General features: G+C 36.7%; 1 protein-coding gene across 2 annotated transcripts in view; it reads right to left on the bottom strand.

The window, feature by feature from the left end:
- The window catches only part of ANLN (anillin, actin binding protein), a 33311-nt gene that overhangs the window by 3798 nt on the left and 9417 nt on the right, over positions 1-20096 (bottom strand). Inside the window, exons 9-24 of one of the 2 annotated variants that reach the window (XM_069809421.1) lie at positions 18512-18628; positions 17720-17946; positions 17007-17158; positions 16547-16694; positions 15759-15894; positions 15245-15427; positions 13261-13387; positions 12226-12274; positions 12090-12146; positions 10565-10603; positions 10179-10200; positions 9098-9210; positions 7394-7447; positions 3898-3984; positions 2260-2367; positions 83-255 (exon numbers count right to left, since the gene is read on the bottom strand). In XM_069809421.1, coding sequence (XP_069665522.1) covers positions 83-255; positions 2260-2367; positions 3898-3984; positions 7394-7447; positions 9098-9210; positions 10179-10200; positions 10565-10603; positions 12090-12146; positions 12226-12274; positions 13261-13387; positions 15245-15427; positions 15759-15894; positions 16547-16694; positions 17007-17158; positions 17720-17946; positions 18512-18628 — 1792 coding nt within the window. The remainder of the gene's footprint in view (positions 1-82; positions 256-2259; positions 2368-3897; positions 3985-7393; positions 7448-9097; positions 9211-10178; positions 10201-10564; positions 10604-12089; positions 12147-12225; positions 12275-13260; positions 13388-15244; positions 15428-15758; positions 15895-16546; positions 16695-17006; positions 17159-17719; positions 17947-18511; positions 18629-20096) is intronic. The other variant, XM_069809429.1, reaches the window with a different exon arrangement.

The raw sequence follows: 20096 nt of genomic DNA, 5'->3' as shown, positions 1-20096 counted from the left end.
GCTCCTATGTCATTAAAACTGTCACTTGAGGCAAAACACCCCTCCCACACATCCCACAACCTTCGTGATTTTATCCACTCACTTTGTAACACAAAGTGTGTCTCTGCATTGGCTGACAAGAGTCTCTCTGTCATCCTCCCTCTGAGGTCGGACAGTTATTAGTTCAAAAGTGTTGGGACGGGCACAGAACTCCCTGTTGGCAGGTTCGATCTGATGATTAGTGCAGTTAGCCAAGTTTATCCGGCCCAAAGGATGCTGAAAGTGAAGTTAGTTCATCAGTCAAGAACACTGCAATCAAGAGTAATCCTGAACAACATATGCTTTGACAATTTTTGCCATATTGAGTGACACCCCCTCCAAATCAATTACTCCATTTCAAAAGAGGGATTCCACTTCTTGCATTTGCAAGTGATAGCTGAAGCAAGACAGTATAGACAACAGAACACGCCCACCTGAGTCACATACAATACAGCTAACAAATCCATCCCTTACCAAAAGCTTAGGCTCTAGAAAGATATAGCCTCCCTTTTCTTTATTCCGTAAAAAAAAATAAAAAGCTTTAACTCTCAAATTCAGGAGAACTTCATAATAAAATCCAAACTGGTAGTGTAAACCCTGTCAAAGCCTACAGAAAACAAGCACTTTAGGGATGCTTGCATCATTCTTGTCAAAGCCTATAAGCATATGGATTCATCTTCAAACATACAACTAAGGCACCTAAGTGGCAAGTCCAGCAGCTTTAGCTCCCTCTGTAGTCAATAGCTAGACCCCTTCAAAAAGCATTTCAAATTCAAGGCAGTTACCTCTTTCTGCTGACTGTAGACAGAGGCTTAACTCTATGCCTAAAGTTAGTTACAGACCTTGGCTCTGATTATTCACACCTACAGAATATCTCATCAGGGAAACATCACAAACTGCTCTTGGCTTGGAGAAGAGTTTGCTATTTATTGGGCATGTTCATTATACTATTCCATAGATAGTTAAAATAACCTGAGTTACAAGAAAAAGAAGGATAGTTCTATTCCAAAGAACATTAAGAAACAGGCTGCATGTTGGTGATACATGTACAGCCATGTACAATCATTGCCCAATACTGACAATGCTGAGCTACATCTATCTCTGCATGATAGAACAGATATAGTAGGGGTAAGTGGAGGAATTTAATAAGGACAGAATTTAATACTGCTGTAGATATAGTATATCAAAAGAATATAGGTGATCCTTACAAGCCTAGAAGATTTTCAAGAACAGAATCTGGAAAACAAACCAAAGCTGCTTTCTTGCAGACAAAAGTAGAATAGGAACCTTTTTCTTGCTTAACTCAAATTTTTTGCCTATCTTCTATTCCAGTAGGCAGAGATTTTTTCCCTCTCTCCTGGCAGGGAAAGAAAATACATTGATATATTTTGGCAACGTCAACTATCAGCATATGGTCTTCCTCTGTTAGCAGGGAAGAAACTAAACTCAGGCATCTGGATTGGCATAGAAGACCCAAAAGGACCAGAGTTTGCCACAGAGTTTGGGAAAGAAAGTGTTCTGCCAACAAACAAGCAAGAGTTTAATGGTAAATTGCTTAAGTCAGTCAGAAAAACCCTCCTGAAAGCAGTCTTTAAAAGGGCCTGGAAATATGTCAGTACACACTGCAAAAACAGGCTAAGGAAACAAGAAGGTTCACCTCAGTGACAGATGAACCTCTGATTTGTCTCATTAGCAGACAATAACTTAGGTTTCCATGAAAACCATTTAAAAAGCACCAGTTTCAGCTATAATGTGGAGCTGCAAGAAAACGATCACCACAAATAAGATAGTTCATAATCACAGCTATGCTTCTGCAATATAGAAGGGTTGCCCACTCCAATTCTTTACCATATTAAGTTAGTTATTATTTTGTCTAAAACTTAAGGCAACTAGATACAGTCTGCTTATTAAGCTGTACAAGTCCGATGAATTTCAATTAAATAGTCATATGACAAGTGCAACGGAAAGCCTTAAGACTAAAGGAGAAATTAAATATGGATCTTTCTCCACTTTTCCCCTTTCCCACTAGATGAAGTGCTCATTTTCTAAGTTTGCCCTGATTTAAGCCAGATTTATGAAGACAAGTCCCCTCCATTCCCCAAGGAAACTTTATGACCTTGATTCTCATGCTTTCAATATATTTACCTGTTTTAAGCCTAAATGTTACTATCATTAAAAATGAACACCAGTTGTGTAGGGTACTACAGAACTTTAGACTTGAGCTTTTTAAAACAGCATTACCTTTCGTTTTTCATCATCTGGGTATGTCCAGTAAGATATACAATTTCCAGACAGCACACACCAGCGCCTGTGCCATGCTCCAAATCCACTAACATCTTCAAACATAGTCTTAAAAAAAAATAAAAAAATTAAAAATGGGGTAACATTATATCTTGAACTTGGTCTGTACTAAACTATTTTTCTACCAGAATGGTTCGGCAAGTACAACCCTTCATAGGAGTAAACACAGAGAAGGAAAAATGTATACTGGGGAAGTCTTCTATTGGTACAGTATATTTATTTTCCAGATAGCATAGAAAGTGGGCTTACACCATCATTCTCAAGTTTGCAGCCTTTTGCTCAAAATGCACCTATCACTGCTATTTCAAACTACCAAATTTTCATATTGACAGTGGTAAGCATTCCCATTATTTTAAGATAATGAAAGGTTACTTATAGCAGATACAGGATAAATGGTTCACAGAACATGTATTACTATAACCTAATTTATTATTATTAGGTATTTAAGTAATCTTTGGCTTATAATTCATGTTTACAAAATGTTTGGGTATTCTACAGGCCACACTCAGGAGTCCAGTCAGTTTAAAAGAAATTGATTTTTAAATGTTTGTGTTAGCAGTTATTTTACTGGATGCAGGATTATGCCAGTTTTAAGCCCCATTTCCTTAGCACTGAAATGGCAAGTTTAGTGTCCAACTTCTATTCCTGATCCCTTGAACTTGTACAGAACTTTTTTCCAATTAATTTTTGTATGTTGTGTTTTTCACTCTTCACAGTTCAGATTATAATTTTTAATGGTGCAGGGAGTTTCTAAACCCTTACTCTGAAAAAACTTAATATGCATGTACACCATTCTGTAGGTTTTACATACTGTATATTAGAGGTAAACAAGGACTTTCTTAAATTAGTACACAAAAGCACAGGATAGCAAATACCATAAGCATGTGAAATGTTTGCACCTAATGAAATCTGTTCAACTTCTATTAAAGGGAAAGGAGACAAAACTGCTTGAAAAGAATCTAAAGAGATTCCGATTTCTGAAAACACCAAAATAACAGCAAATGTTAGTGTTTTGCTCAAATATTTTCCTAGCACATTTACTGCCATCTGCTGTACATTATCTCAACAGCTCCACCTATTAGGCCCAAGTACCATCTGCATTTTCTAAGTCCAGTTTTAGAGAGAGAACTGCTCAAGGTGTTTCTCAAGAAATACTGTCACTTCCTTGTAAGCCAAAGTCTGTGAACACAGTGGGGGAAGAAAAAAAAAAAAAAAAGTATTTTGCTAGGGAGAATTTGTTTTTACTAGACAAAAAAAAAATCCAAGATGACCTATAAAAGTTTCTGGCAGGGAAATTAGAATCTCATCTCACATCACAGATTATAGCAAGGTTAACTGAAGCTCAGAATAACAAGTGAACAGCGTTTAGAAGAAAAAGATATATAAAATCCTGAAAAGTAGCTTTAATATAAGCATGTTTAAAAGATAAACTAGGAAATTTTTGAGGTCTGGCTCAGAGAAAAAAAAAGCCAGTTTTAAGCTTCACAATCACTACAAATACACATGTGAAATTAAAAAGTGACTACATTTAATAGGACCTGTAATTTCCACAGGAGGAATTTGAAGTGAATACCTTACCAAGAACCCTTTCTCCTCCACAGAGGAGTCCACTTGGCATTTTAACTTTAGATATATATGACCTTCCAAAGGAGACAAAACAGGAACCTGCAAAAAGTAAAACATTAAGTCATTTAATTTTGACATGTCTCAACTCTACCAGTTCAAGCAAGCCACCTGCACCAGGATGTTAGCGCTGTCTTGTTCTTAGATTTTTCAGCCAGAAAGAAGCAGTCAGTCTCAAGCAAGACAGTAATAACCACTTTGTTTCAAGTTCATTTAGAAGCTTTTCAAGATTTATTTGCTTATTAGTTTGCTCAGGACATATGCACAAAGATGCTTCTATTTAGAAAAACAGGCACTCCAAGCGTGGTTAAAAACAACACAAGGCACCAGTCCACACCCTGCAAGCTTCTGCCTCAGTTTGACATTAAGCTGTGTGGAAAATATCAAAGTGGGCTTAAACAGGATTAGCACTTGGATGCTGTAAGCATTTCTGGCAGATACTGATGTAGTAGTGCCTACTCAGATAAGTATTTGTATAAGAAAACCTAGAAGGGGAAAAGGTAATGAAAGCAGTTCTTCTCAACTGGCACTCAAGGTATTGATGTGTGTTAAGTCATTTCTAACACAAGAGGTTCCAAGCCCTATCTTCTACCACTAAAACAAAAAACCCAACCAACCAACCAACCAAAGGGCAGCTTAATTACTGTACCACAGATTGGTTAAATGGTTATTTGATATTCAAGAGTTTTGAGGAGGAGCATGCAACAAGGACTGCCTTGTACTTCCCCCAATCCCTCCACACATAGCACCCCATTACACTGAGTGCTCCCACCACTACTGTCAAGAAATCACATCCCTTCTTCTTTTCCACAGGGAAGCTAAGAGACAAATTGCTAATTCAACAAGCAAACAATGATCTGCAGGGCATTCTACATACCATATTTTGTTGTTTAATCTGAATAAGCAATACTGTAAGAATCTTGAAAAAAAGAATCAGAAACATTGCTGCTTTGTCTTAATAGAAAAAACAGAAAGGTTGAAGTTGCTGCTCAAATACAAAGACAGAACCATTTGCCAGGGAATAGGCATATGTACACAACAATGAAGTAGCTTTTAAAGCCATGGAATCAATGTCAATCAAATGGAATTAAATTTTGCTAGTAGTTAAGATGAACAAGAATAACCCCAAGTAGTTAAAAGTGTACATCTGTAGGCCTCAGTGAAGCCTGCAGAACACTGAAATAGATGTTATGGTTAGAAATTAATTCAATCGCCTTTGAATTGTAGGCATGCTGCAGGTTCCTCCCAGACACGATACACATGTGCACAAGCAGGTGATAAATAATTTTTACATGGTAGATATACTCAACTAAGACAGCATGCATGGCTTGCTCATGTATTTGGCCCTACAGTACAGCAAAATTGTAAGCACCAGGCAGGAGTCTGCATGACCATTTGAGAAGCAAAAATAGTCCAATGTTTCCACATAATAGAAATAAGTTGCATCAGTCCTGGATTTTTATCAGCAAAGACAACTATAACCCTACATGCTACATCAGGGAACATTAGCTTCTATTGTACCAAATCACAGTAAAATCCATTTCTCAATGAGGGCTTCAAGGAAGTTTAGCCAATTCCCCACTTCAGGTTTGTGGGTTTTGCATTCCTTTCTGTTGTGGTTTAACCCCAGCCAGCAACTAAGCACCAAGCAGCCGCTCACTCACATCCCCTGATTCCCCCACCCAGTGGGATGGGGGAGAAAATTGGGAAAAGAAGTAAAACTCGTGGGTTGAGATAAGAACGGTTTAATAGAACAGAAAAGAAGAAACTAATAAAGGTAATGATAACACTAACAAAAGGACAACAGCAATAATAAAAGGACTGGAATGTACAAATGATGCGCAGTGCAATTGCTCACCACCCGCCGATCGACACCCAGCTAGTCCCCCAGCGGCAATCCCCCACCCCCACTTCCCAGTTCCTATACTAAATGGGACGTCCCATGGCATGGAATAACCCATTAGCCAGTTTGGGTCAGCTGCCCTGGCTGTGTCCTGTGCCAACTCCTTGTGCCCCTCCAGCTTTCTCACTGGCTGGGCACAAGAAGCTGAAAAATCTTGATTTAAGACTAAACACTACTTAGCAACAACAGAAAACATCAGTGTTATCAACATTCTTTGCATACTGAACTCAAAACATAGCCCCATACCAGCTACTAAGGAAGACAATTAACTCTATCCCAGCTGAAACCAGGACACTTTCTAATTTATGTCAGGAGAGAAGAATCTATTTTGTGGATTATGAAGTGTACCAATGAAGAGCTGTGTGACAATAAAGCAAAAAGGCTGTATAACAAATGGAACATATCAGTTATGCAGAGCCTACAACACCATTACTAATTACTAAATAAAGCAGGTCTCAGAACACCCTCCTGTACACATAATGAGAAAATACTACAACAATATATCCCCTTCAAAGGCAAGTGGGGTAGAGGTGGTAGAAAGAAAGCAATTTGTTGAACATCCAGCTAGATGAACACTGAAGCCCATAACTAGGCTAACTTGCATTCTGATGCAGTCATTCAGATATCTACCATAAGAAGTTGGCTTACTGTTGTAGAAGACTATCTGTAAAGATACTCAAAATAACTCTAAAGAATTTGCAAAAAATCGGTTTCTTAGGAGACTTTTGATTACAAATAGAAGATGATAATTTTGCTTAATTTTGAGAGAAAACATACAAAGTTATCTAAAACACTTTCTTCTGAGGGATCTGAGTTAATAGTTAACTAAAAACTACTTTCAGAGATTAAAGACCAATTATCAATTTACATAATTCCCCAACCCAAAAATGTATACACCAAGTAAAATATTTTACCTGCACATGTGTACAAATAAGAACTTCACATTTTGATATGTTTAGTACTTTCAAAACTTTAGTTCTCTATGATTGCTTTCCGCTTAAAAAACAAAGGTCTTGATAGGTCTTGACAGAACAAGGTCTCAATAGAATAAGAAACAAGATATGTAGTTCCCGAGTGATTTTAATTTTCTTCAGTGGCAACAAGTTCAGTTAAACCAATAGTTAGGCTGCCAGTCATTTTTCTCTGGTCTTCTATCAGCAGAGTAGCTGATTCTATGTTCTGTGCAGTTCATCAAGAAGTTGGCTCAGATCTCCTGATTAGCAGTCTAAGAGACACATTGATTTGTTTTGAAGAAAAACCCTTCTGTAGTGATCTAGGAAGAGACACCTGCTAGTTAAGAAAAAACCCTAGGTGGCCTAAGTAACTTTGAGTTCCAGCAGCATGCTTCTTATAAGTAAAAGACAAGGAGTAGAATTCTGCAAGTCTTAATGGCTCCTAACATGTTATGTTTAGTTAGTAAGTCTTTGTAAGCATTTTGCTAGAAGAATTAAAAAAAATAAATACTGCAAAAAGGCCAGACGGACATGAGCAACATGCACTAGGAAGCAGCTTCCTAATTGAAGTTGCAAACTAAAGCATCATAGCAACCTTGTCTGGGAACATATAGCCCAACAGTTCTTTTTCCTCCCCTTCAAAATTTATCTAGGGAAAAAAGAAACATGCTCTATGCAATTAATGTAAAGTTAAGGTTTATAAAAAAAAAAGACACAGTTATACACGAATACATTTTGGTCCTTTCTACCCTGAATTTTAACAGTATAAAAGGGAGGAATGAAACTCAAAAACCCTACTCTGGAAGCAGTTTGTTCTGTATTACAAATGCATGGAGCAAGTTAAAAAGCAGCTGTCTGGTACAGCCACAGGCCAAGTCAAAACTGAAGCTTCACAGAGGTGATAATTTTTTTGTTAAATTATCTGAGAAAAAGGGGAATTCTTATTCATAACTGTCAAAATTTGCACCTGGAAGAAAATAACCAAGTGATGGTTTCCCTAGAATTCTATTTGAACCTTGTGCTTGTGCTACAACTTACTAGTCCAGTCCACTGTCCTATCCTAAAGAGTAAACTAAAAAAGTTCAAACCCAAATTGCTGAATATAATGTGAAAGCCGATTCCCATAATTCTAAGAGCAAGGGGTTTCCAATAACCAAGCCATACACAAAGTAAGATTTCTACATGTAGTTCTGGTTAAGAGGAACACTTATGCTGAAGAACCAAATTTGGTACTTCTGAAGGTCACACAATCAGTAACAGCAGTGTAATTCAACTGTTAAGCTCTAAGAACTGTTTCAGTAAAGGAATCTGCTTCTATCTGCAAAAAGTAAAACATCTAAAAAGCAAGTTGGGATTATTGTGATATTTCGTTCTAATCTTATGCGCAAACAACCAATTCTTGTGACTTCATCTCTCAGAATCTATGATTGCAATACTACTATCATCACAATAAGACTTAATTAGCCAAGAAGAAAATTCATTCTTATGCTGCTGTTTGGATAGATAAAGCTGTAATTTAGTACTACCATAAGATGTAGTAACTTTTGAATTAATTTAAGTTAGTTTAGGGTAGCTGCTGGCATAAACACCTATTAAAACAGGTTTTAGATATAAGATATTACAAGGTTAGAGACTGCAATGAATGTAAGAATGTATTTTTTAACTTCTAAAGGTAAGAGCCAATAAACATATTCTGTTTAGACAAGGAACTAATGGTATAAAACTCAATAATAGCTCTCTTTCAAAAAAATATTAAGATGGTTTGCTTCTACAAATTTAATTGGGATATGAAAAGAAACTCATACTCCTAAGTATATTCAAACAGCAATTTTTAAGTCAATTAAATGCAGAAAATTTCAAATACTTCATTATCATTAAAACTTGCTTAGTGTCTTATTTAGTGATAACTGCAAGACTGTAAAAGCAACAAACAATATGAAGACCACGTACAGAGATGCCAAGTGCATACATCAATATTTTTTTGAGTGAAAGCAAATCAGTAACCAAATGCCTCCATTATCTTTGCATAAGTATACCTTACATTGAGCTACAGAAAAGAACATCTGACATAAGTTTTTTTTGTTGTATCTCAAATTACATTTAGACATACGAAATTAAATATGAGTAACAACTATACATAAATTCTTTTAACATATATATAAATAACGTTATATATATAAACCTGTATGTTTCAGTTCTAGGATGGTAATTTCTCCTGAAAACAGTAAACCCAGACTCATATTCTTTTCTTTAGTAGTATGCAATTACCTTTGGATTAGTAACCAATAATTTCCATTACCTTGTCCAACGCAAATTTGGCATTCCCTACAGAAGACAGCGATAGCTTGTGGGATCCAACAAGGATGAAATTAGTAGTGCGTACAGCATTAGGGCCACCTGGACTGGCCATGGCTGTGGAGAAAGAAATTAAAGTCAAGTCATAACACAACACGCAAAAGGCTTTATTTGTACTACTGTGTGCATGCCCTACTCAGTACTCCAGGAGAAGTACTCTTTGCAGTGCAGCCCAGCAGCACATTCAGACAGTATGTTGATGCATACCATTCCTCCTCAATAGCTCTTTTCTTTCAGAAAGAAGTTTTGAAATATTCACAAAGAAGACAAAGCATTTTAAGAAGTCTCAGGGGGACAGAGAGCACTCTAGGGCACACTACAAAGTACACATGCCCTGCAGTAGGAACATGACTTTCAAATCTCTTAACCTGTCCAAGTGACATGCTGCAGTCTTCCAGAATTTGCACGCCTATATTCCTCTTTGCACTTATTATCAATAGAAACAAGTGCTACAGCTCAGGCACAGGAATCTGACTAGTTGCAGCAGCATGGTAGACATTCCAGAGTTAGTTCATGAGCTCCTTATTGCTGCAATTTGTACTAAAGCTAGGTCAAGTATCTTATACTGTAGTCAGACAAGCGTATAACACATTTTTATGTAGCTAGAAAAACACTCGGAGATACTGTTCTTCTCCCCCAAGAGCCAGAAATATAAAAACAGCACACACAAGCAATACTGCAGAATCTGTTCGTATTTTCAAGTTTGCTCTGTATTACTTTGTTGACATCAGACTCCAGTTTAAAAATCTTAAGATTTGTTTGAGTTCACCTGTTCAGGAAAAGGATGTAAGCCACAGGCATCTTTTACGAGATACTGACTTTGATTTTGTGAAGAGATCTTCCATTAAACATAATGGTAACTCAGAAATAAACACAGGGCCAGTTTCTGGGCTGGCAAACTGACATAATTCTGTGTTTATTACTCCCAAATTATCATCTGTTACAAGTATTATTTATTGATACACTGCCTTAGACAGCAAGTGTAGATTATTCATCTTGGCATAAGATGTTTAGATTTCACTTACCTGGAGTAAGAAGGGTGCTTTTCTAGAAAGAGAGAGAGAAATAAAAGCTTAGTGGAAAAGTAATTTCTGACAATTTCTACAGAATACTAAGCTAGGTTAGAAAGAAACTAGATCTGAAGTACTTTAAAAACAAATAAAAACAACTTGAAAAGAAAGTCTGAATAAATGTGTAGTAACTGCATATACATTGCCAGCATTACATATTTAGAGCTGTTACCTATTTCTTGAGCTGATGGCTGAAGAGTTTGGCAGAAAGCTAGACAGTTTATAGTTTCAACTACAGAACACAAAGAGCCTACTATAGGCACAGCCTTATTCAGTGTGAGAACATAGACTTTGAAAGTAGTCATAACCAGATCTTACTACAACATTACATTCATACTTACAGAGGTAATAGATGTTAATAATCTCTTTGGAGTGATAACCTACAAAAGAATATAAGAAGATAAATGCAGTTGCTACTGAATTTGTCCATGTCAGCGTGAAAATTAGACAGTGAAACTACTGAAGGCTTATCTAAATAAATTTTGAATGGATACTAGTTCTTGTAATGAGTAAGTCTTGTTTTTTGATGGGATGTATTTCAGTGGAAGGAATACTACGTATTAAAGAAATATTTACTGCAAAAAAGTTTAAGTATACATTAGCTTGGGATGGACAGCATGTGTTTAAAAAAGCTAAACTTAGTAGACTGTTTTCCTTCATGTAACAGGGCTTCAAAGTTACATTTGCTTATTAAAGATAAGAGTTAACAATACAAGTACAGAGATGTTCAATGTGCTACTGTTGTACATTATCTATATTTTGAAGTGGAAAAATCTCGAAGTTTAAGTGAGACTGTATATTAAACATGAACTGGAATTATGTACTCATCTATTCTTGAAGTTGAAAGACAAGTATGAGAAGCTTGTCAAAAAGCATATACAGGATGTCATCAGCAAACCGATAATCCCACATCAACAACTTACCTACAGTGCCACAAAAACATTCAGTTTTAAATAAAGATTCCTCTAAACTACAGCACAGGAGAGAAAGAAACCCCAGACTTCAAACTGGTTTTATTGGGGGATAGATGGAAGCATGTTTTCACTGTGCCAAATGTAAGTAAATATTAAAGAAAGTTCCTATTTCTGTTTGCAGAGACAGGATTTTAGTACTCATTCCAACTGTTTTGAAAGACACTCAAGTTTCTTGTTTTTATTAAGTGACAGATATCTTGACAAGGAAGAAATCAAGCCTAAAAATCATTAATACGCTGTGTGCCCAGCTATTAGAATGACAAGACGGAAAAAAAACCCCAACTAAAAACACAACCCCAAAAAAACCTCTAACCACCTCCTGAAAGCTACTGGCCTGTCTGGGGTCACAAAGCCTTAATAAAGCACAAACACTTGAAATGTACACCCTATCCGAGCTGAAATGTTTATGTTCAAGGAGTTAAAACATTTTCTTTAAAAAATAAGCATCTAGTGCTTTTACTTAACACTGGGAAGAAAGAAAAGTGTTGCAGTTGACCAATAGAGCCTTTAAGACAAATCAAACTGCAGGATAGGGCATATTGACTGGTGTAGTGTAAATAAAGTGGAGAATAAGGGCACTAAATCACTATTAGAGGCACCACACCTAATAAATGAAAGTTTGCAAAGCACAGCATTTGGCAGAACTAGTAAGATGACTTCTCCTTCCTCTCCAATATATTTCAGACTTAACCAAGTGCTGCAGGTCCAATCTACTAATAACTGCAGGACTCCATAACCCATCTGTCATTGCAGATGTTCCAAGAAAGAACAAGAAGAGTAAAAGCAAGCAACAGATTTTCTAAGACTATTAGTCAGTTCTCCCTGAACACTGCAGTTTTCCTAGTGTACCTTCTGTTGAAATACAACATACTGATTTTCATGTTTCATTTACCTTAGATTTATTTGCCTTTTTCCTTTTATCAGTGCTTGTAACTTCTTTTCTCTGCACCTGTAAGGCAAGAAGGTATTAAGAAAGTACAACACATTCTTATCCCTTACACATCCTCTTGACAGGAACCAGTACATACCAAACTGTAAACTTCTATATTTATTTCGAAGTCATTTGACACATCATGCCTAAAAAAGAAGAGAGGGGAAAAAATAAGTTAAACACAGACTGAAACAAAAAAGGTTGTTGGGGGTGTTTGTTTTTTTAAAGTTACTCTTTACTTCTTCGCTCCTTAAAACAGTCCAAGTGAGCAGCTAGGTTGTACGGAAGAGAAGCTTAGTCATAGTGCTGACTAATGGCTAATCTCTTATTAGTAAGTCACAGTTTGTTCCTGCAACCCAATATGGCTGTTCGAGATCCATTCACTTCTACAATAGTACTCTTCAGTGCAAGCAGCATTGCTGGTTTTAAGACTTGAATGTATTACTATTTCAAGATGCCTTTGAGAAGCAAAAGCAAGAACTCAAAGAACAAAAGGGGAGAGAGAACAGGGGCAGATAGAATGCATCTGCAATTTCTCAGATTGAATACATCTACCATTTCTCAGATTGCACCCTTCAGTCCACTCCTGGCACACGTTTCTAGAAACAGAGACTGGGTTGAGTAAAGAGCTTTAAGCGAAAATTCCAGTTGGCTTGGACTTTAAAAAGGGAGTTTGCTTATTTATTTTGGAAGACTTTTACTAACAACCATCCATTTGAACTTGCAAGACCTTTTTAGCTAATATATGAGAGTTGAAGTTTTAGTTTTAAGAGTACTATTTTTTTCCAGATACCAAAACCAAATAGCTATATAAAACGTTAGTTGCTGCAAAAGAGAAAAAACACATAATCTCAGGCAGAGCAATCCATCTGTCATTGCAGGTGTTCCAGGAGAGAACAAAAGTAGAAAAAGCAAGAGACAAATTAGCTGATGGATGGTAGAATAAGTCTAGACCACTCTTTTGAGAGAAGTGTATTCCAGCTATTTCTTGAAGCAGGAAATACCGATACCACAAGATCTCACCATATTTGTTTGCAGAATATGCCATCCTTATAAGAAGATTTTAAACCTTTTTATGCATGCTCCACTATCGGAGTTGAAACTGGTTCCGAAACAGTTTCTTTATACTTACATAATAAATGTCGTAGTAAAAGTAAGAGCGTCTCCATTCAGGGAGCTGGCAGTACTTGCTAATGGAGTTGCAACCATGTTTTCTGCTCCAGATCTCAGTATTATTACATAGTAGTAATTTGCTGCTTCTGTAAATACATATCAGATGGGTTTGTTAGCAAGAGGTGTCCAAGTATCTAAAAACCCTCAAGTACCGCATTGCCATTAAACACATCTCTGTTTCACCCCACTTGAACGCTTGGTTACAGTCAAAATTTGCTTATCAACTTACTCTAAAAACAATTTATTATTCCTACTGTCTCCACAGGATTCACAACTGCATTGCTGCCTGGGCATCTCAGGCCAGACCTATACTACCCAGTACATGAGAGGGGAGAGGAAGAACTTTGTCAGATTCATCAGTTAATCTTAGTACATTATACTCTGTTGTTACTTTCTAGGCCTGCCAGCTTAACTAGACAGCAGCTTTCACTACTGCCCGTTCTCATGCTTTTTTCAGTCCTATGAAGGAACTGGTTATCCAGACAACTCATTTCCCTAACTTTTCACATAAGGGGAAAAAAAAAAGAAAGATTACCACAAGCACACATCTCAATAGTGTCAGGAGATAATTTGGGATTTGTGCACCAAATTGTTGAGCAGTAAAGCAAGAAAGCATTGCATAATGTAATACTGCATTAAAAAAAAAAACCCAACAGACAAAAAACAAACAAGCCAAAACAGTTTGAATGCTCTGTTGTATAGGACAAGTCACAACTTTCAGAACAACTGTTGAAGACTGCAGTAAGCATTAATTTGTACTCTTTATATTTGATGTTCTCTTCAGAGATGAAAGTACTTAATAGAGCTTCTGGTGCACAATGTATAGCAAATGCTGCACTTCCAGAATAAAGTTTTGATGACAAATAGTTCATAGCTGTTTGTTTAGACAATTTGGTTTTGAGAATTACTGATAGAAATGAAACTTATATTTTTGTAACCATTAGGGAGGCTTTCCTATAAACAGAGATGAATTCTCTTATGCAACAAGAACTGTAACATGTCAGGAGTGGGGTGGGGTATAAATTAGATCAGATATTTATATTTATATTGTTAGGCTGGTTTTAAGACTTGAATTTGAATTTATTTTGAATATATATTTGAATATATAAAAAACACACTTTACATTTCATAGGACAGTTAAACAAGAAAACAAGACAGACGTGAGTTCGTTAGTAGAAGGTTTTGCAACCAATATTAAACAATAGTTTGTCCAATGACTTTTGTCCTCAAGCTTTAGTGAGGCAAGAAGTAGGAACCTGTCTAGCTACAATCATGTTCTGTAGCATTATATAAAATAGCACAGGTAGGCTTGCAGATTCTTTAAACAACCCCCTGACAGAAACTTACTATGTTCCAGGATAAGTCTCTAGACCTACAGAGAGATATTGCCAGATATTCTTCCGGAACAAAAGAAGAAACAAATCCACATTTTAATGCTTTAATGACTTAAACATGACAAGATAATGGAAGACTAGTCTTTGTAAGTTAAGTATTTTGGGCTGTTAACAGAAGGACTGTAAAAAATTAAGCCTTAATGAGCATTTCACAACACCACAGAGGTCAGAATTTATTTAGTGATATTTAGTGCTAGACTTGCATCCATCAAAAAAATTCCAAGGGAGCAAGAAAGAAGACAACCTGAGATACAAAATTCTACTTCCTCCCCAACAGGTTACAGAGGACCACAAAGATCTTAAGACTGGCTGGGAAAGTCTTGATAAGTTTCTTGAACCTCACAAGCCGGAAAAGGATGCAACTAAAACAACTGTGGAAAATTTTGAAAACTTAGCCAAAAAGCAGATCAATTCAATGTAATTGCTAAATTTTCATTGCTCCCAGAGTTCTGAGAAACACCAACACAGAAGACAAAAAACCGAGAATGAACCAGAAATATACGTAGGGAGGATGAGGGAAGGCATAAAGCTTTCAGTGGCTAGTTTTACCTGGCTTTTGAACCGTACCACACACAAAGTCTGCTTTTAAAGGTAGACGCATTTCTGAAATGGAAACAGATCCCCTGGATGGAGCAAATTCAGTAGATGTAGAAGCAGCTTTATTTCTTTTACTATGAGGTCCCTCACTCTTCAGTTTATTCAGTTCTTCCAATAAAGCAGTTCTCTTCTCAGCTGCATAGAGAAATCAATTTGTTATAGTTGTAATAGAGGAACAAGTAGTCCTGAACAATTTATATATTTTTTTGCCATAAGTATGTAAAATTCAGCAGAAATGTTAATCATCTTCCAGAATAGGAGGAGTATTAGGGGCAATAAAGATACCAAAAATGTCCTCTTGCCTATAGAAGAAGCTGAGACAGAACAGATATTGTCCTCTCCCGTTTTCCAGGTGAAGAACTATAAATAAGTGGCTATAAGGTAGCATAATAAATCATTGCCAGAATTCATCAATTCTTCCCAAAGTGTTCACAACAAAGAATTGAACTTGTGTCTAAAAACCTACTTGCAAGGAGAAGAAGTCTCTCTGCCTCTGCTTCTTCTTGTGACCCTTTTCCATGTTCCTCATCAAAACAGCAGTTCAGAGCTTGACTGGCTTGATGAATCACTGTCTGCTGCATATTGATCTCATTATTCAGCTCCTAGAGTAAACCAGTAGTAAAAATAATTAGCAAGAAGAGAGAGATTTAGTATTATATTCAAACATGGAAATGTCTTGAGATTAGCATTTTTGGGGCTATCCTTCAGAAAAATCAGACCATTTAGATAGTAAACTACAAAAATCTTGCAGTTTACAGTTACTTCTGCAAAAGAATATTGCAGCACAACATGTTTTGACCTCAGAGGTGATTTAAATATGGTGGGGAGTCAATAACTTCAACGCTTGTACACTCCATATCCAGTCTAGTCTTCCCTTCACCAGGGGAAGGAGCAGTTAACCAGAAATTCAGCAATGTAGATGAACAAGGCACCAGTAAAGATCAGAATATTGCCTACTGAAAGTATCTAGTTATGAATCCTGCCTAATTCAAAGGCAGTAATAAGATATAGATTCCCCATCCCCATCTCAAAACAATGGCTTGTTCTCTCCAGACTTACTCCATAGCATGATCCTTCTAAGAGATGCATTAGCTGTTCAAATTATGCAGTATCATTCCCTATTATTAGATATTTATGCTAACAACCTAATTTTGCAGTTCTAAGCAGTACGTCAATGTCCTGGACATTCACAGGGGAAATTAAGTGAGGAAATAGTAAATTAGAAAAAGAATTTTAAAGAAGTGTATTAGATACCTGCATTTTCTTTTTTATATTGACTTGATCAGATGGGCCATTCTTTTTCATTTCTAGTTTAGAAGTAACATCTTCTTTGCGAACAATGATTTGCTTTATTGAAGGACGATCGGTTTCTTTAAATCTTTGAGACCTATATGCATCAACACTTTTAAAAGAGGAAACCCCATTAAATGTTTCACAGGCGTGGCAAGGTTTTTTTTTTTTTATATACGTACATATGTGCCAGGTTTTGATATTTTCCAACTTGCCTAAATGGCTTTAAAAAAAGCATTCTATCAGCTCATTTTAAGTTTAAGCAACATAAAGATTACACAGAGACAATCTTTGATAAAGGCAGAGATCTTAGAAAAAAGCTTTGTTTGTAGTTTAAGCAGTATGCTTCTTTAGAAGAGTCAAGAAAGCCAGTGTCTTAATTTGTACACTTAGAGAATCAGGTGTGGGGTTTTGTGTTTATTACCTATATGGAAGGTTGCGATCTTCTGACATAGAGCCTATACTGTCTCCGGATTCTGCCCTGGGGACTTTAGTCCTTTGGAACTTTTCAGACTTCAGACTTATATCACTGATACTACTACCTTCACCAGTTGACTTACAAGGAGAGACAAAGGCCTGGGAAGAAGAACAGGTTATATTACAGATTTCTGTCTACATTAATCATTATCTGTTTTCTCTCACCTTTACTTGTTTTGCATATAAACAGTAAATTTGGAGGCTGCTTAATACTATTTAACAGACATTTTACAAATATTTCCTAGGACATGGAGCAAGCTAATTTATTTATTTCAAAGACACCAATAGATCATTGAACTCAAGAAGATTTTACCCTTAGTTTCCAAACTGGTACATTACATAATTACTTCTCTTCAGATTTTCATCAGTAACCACTTCACTGAATGCATGTATACCACTGGAAGTCCAGCACAAGTAATAGATGTATATACTCAAGCTTGATTTAGCAGAAGTTAAGCCACTTGCTTAGCAGAGCATCCCATATGCTATGCTATTTTCAGAGGAAAATAACTTCACCTCATTATGTTTTCATCAGCAAAGTGTCATTTGTAACTTCTCTATTTGCCCAGGTATCACAAAACAACAAAACATCACCGTTCACAAACAAATTGTACATCCATGGGATAAACAAGCCCTTCCCTACCTCCTCATAACGCTTACCTCTGGACCAACAGATTCCACTAGAGGGGTTAACAGAGACATTGATGAAATATTCAGTGACTCTTCCTGCTCCTCCTCCTCACTTTCACCTTCCAAGCTCATGCTCATTTCTTTCTTCAGCTTTTCTATGTCTGGACCATCCTCTTGAAGAACTTCAAAAATTTCATTTATCACTTTTGAGCTATTCGTCTCATCATCCACACTCATTTCAATTTCGTATACTTCATCTGAAGGGTGATGTTTATAAAATATTAGTAGCATCAAGACTGAACTCTTCATTCACATTAAGTGAGCAGAAAGATGTTAACAGGTAAGCCAACTATTTTTGTCTTTCAGGTAAGTTTGATTAAACAGCCCTTATTATAGTCAGGCATATAGAATTCTAAAGTATACTTCCATCCTTATTTTAATATACTATTATCACATATACTGCATAATTGATACAGCGAGGGAATAAAAAGATGCACTTGTTCAACAAGTTTCAACATTTTAGTTCAAACAGGTCTGAAACTTAACTGCAAGTCCCATGGTCGAGCAGTCATTTCTGTCCTTTTGCAATAAACTTTTAGTATCAGCATTTTAATATTCCTTGAAGACTTGAATGTCACGAGAGAAGGATAATGATAAAAGAAGTTTCCTGATTTGTTTTACATAAACCTTGTTACAAAACACACATGAGCACCAGCAGGTGTATGGCAAATTAATTGTTCAGACTTGAAGGATATTAACACTCTGCTGGACAAGTGGCAACAGATAGCTAAGTGCATTAATATATACCTACTCAATACTAACCTTTCGGTTTCTCAGCAAGTTGTTCAAGTCTTGAGATAGACATCACTTCTAGCAGGCTCTTTGGCTCAGTGGTCTTCAGAAGACTGGGTTTATCAGTCTCTTCACATTTAGAAGCATCTAAGTAGTTTATAAAAAAGAAGTCACTGAAGATTATGTCTAGCCTTTGAATTTTTCTATTTTTTTTTTTTTAGTTATTGACTTTTGGAGGTTTGATAGTACAGCTGACAACTTACAAACAGCCTACTAGATTAAGTATTCCAGTTAGCTTGCTGTCAAAAAAAAAGCATTAGAATACATACCCTCCACAACCTGTACAGCTAGACTTCTATCTTATAATCAGAAAGCTGATAGCACAAGAAACAATGCTGAAACAATAGTAGAGTGCAGCCACTTGAGACCAAAGAGGGAAAATTTAAAAAACAAATTAACAAAAACCACCACACAAAAACCACCATACCAAAACCCAACAGCAGGATATCATCCTGTTTTGCTAGAAGCACATTTGATAGCCTGTTTGCCCGTAATGCCTATAAGAAGCATTAACTAAGTTCACTCTTTTTTCACAGAGAACTGGAGGCTCTTCCACTCATGTTGTGGTTTAACCCCAGGCAGCAACTAAGCACCATGCAGCCACTCACTCACTCCCCCCCAACCTAGTGAGATGGGGGAGAGAATCAGAAGAAAAAAGGTAAAACTTCATGGGTTGAGATAAGAAGAGTTTAATAGAACAGAAAGGAAGAAACTAATAATGATAACAACAACAATAATAAAATGAAAATAATACTAAAAACAAGTGATGCACAATGCAATTGCTCACCACTTGCCAACCGAGTTCCCCAGTTAGTTCCCCAGCAGCGATCCAGCCCCTGCCCCAGGCCAACTCCCCGCCCAGTTTATATACTGGGCATGACGTCACATGATATGGAATACCCATTTGGCCAGTTTGGGTCAGCTGTCCTGGCTGTGTCCCAACTTTGTGTCCCTCCAGCCTTCTTGCTGGCTGGGCACGAGAAGCTGACAAATCCTTGAGTTAACATAAACACTAGCAACAACTGAAAACATCAGTGTGTTATCAACATTCTTCTCATACTGAACTCAAAACATAACACTATACCAGCTACTAGAAAGAAAATTAAGTCTATCCCAGCCAAAACGAGGACAATTCAGTAAGCACCACAAAGGATGTCACAAGCATCTCTGAATTATTTTCAGATGCGCTACTCTAAGAATTAATAGCATAAGGGGGTACTGACAAAGGAAGAGTTCCCTCCCATTAGATTATTGGGGAAATTTGGATACTCAGGTACAGTGTAGATTAAATCTGTAACTGACGATTCTCATTCACTCTCCCTACACTTATCATACATGGAAGTATAAAATACAGGTAAACCCACTGAGAAACGAAAAGGTGGTCTTGCCTTGCCAATCTTTCAAATGGTATAGGAGTGCAGAGTATTATCATCACACAAGAAGGTTTAGACAAATAAGAGGTGACCAAATAAGAGGTCCAGTTCTATACATCAGTGCGTGCTACTCGCCTCTATCTGCTCATGAATGTCAAGGGTAGTGCTTCCGTCCAGTATTA

This window comes from Haliaeetus albicilla, chromosome 2 (assembly GCF_947461875.1).
Source record: "Haliaeetus albicilla chromosome 2, bHalAlb1.1, whole genome shotgun sequence".
NCBI classification, from domain to species: domain Eukaryota; kingdom Metazoa; phylum Chordata; class Aves; order Accipitriformes; family Accipitridae; genus Haliaeetus; species Haliaeetus albicilla.
This window is presented reverse-complemented; position numbering and strand designations above follow the sequence as displayed.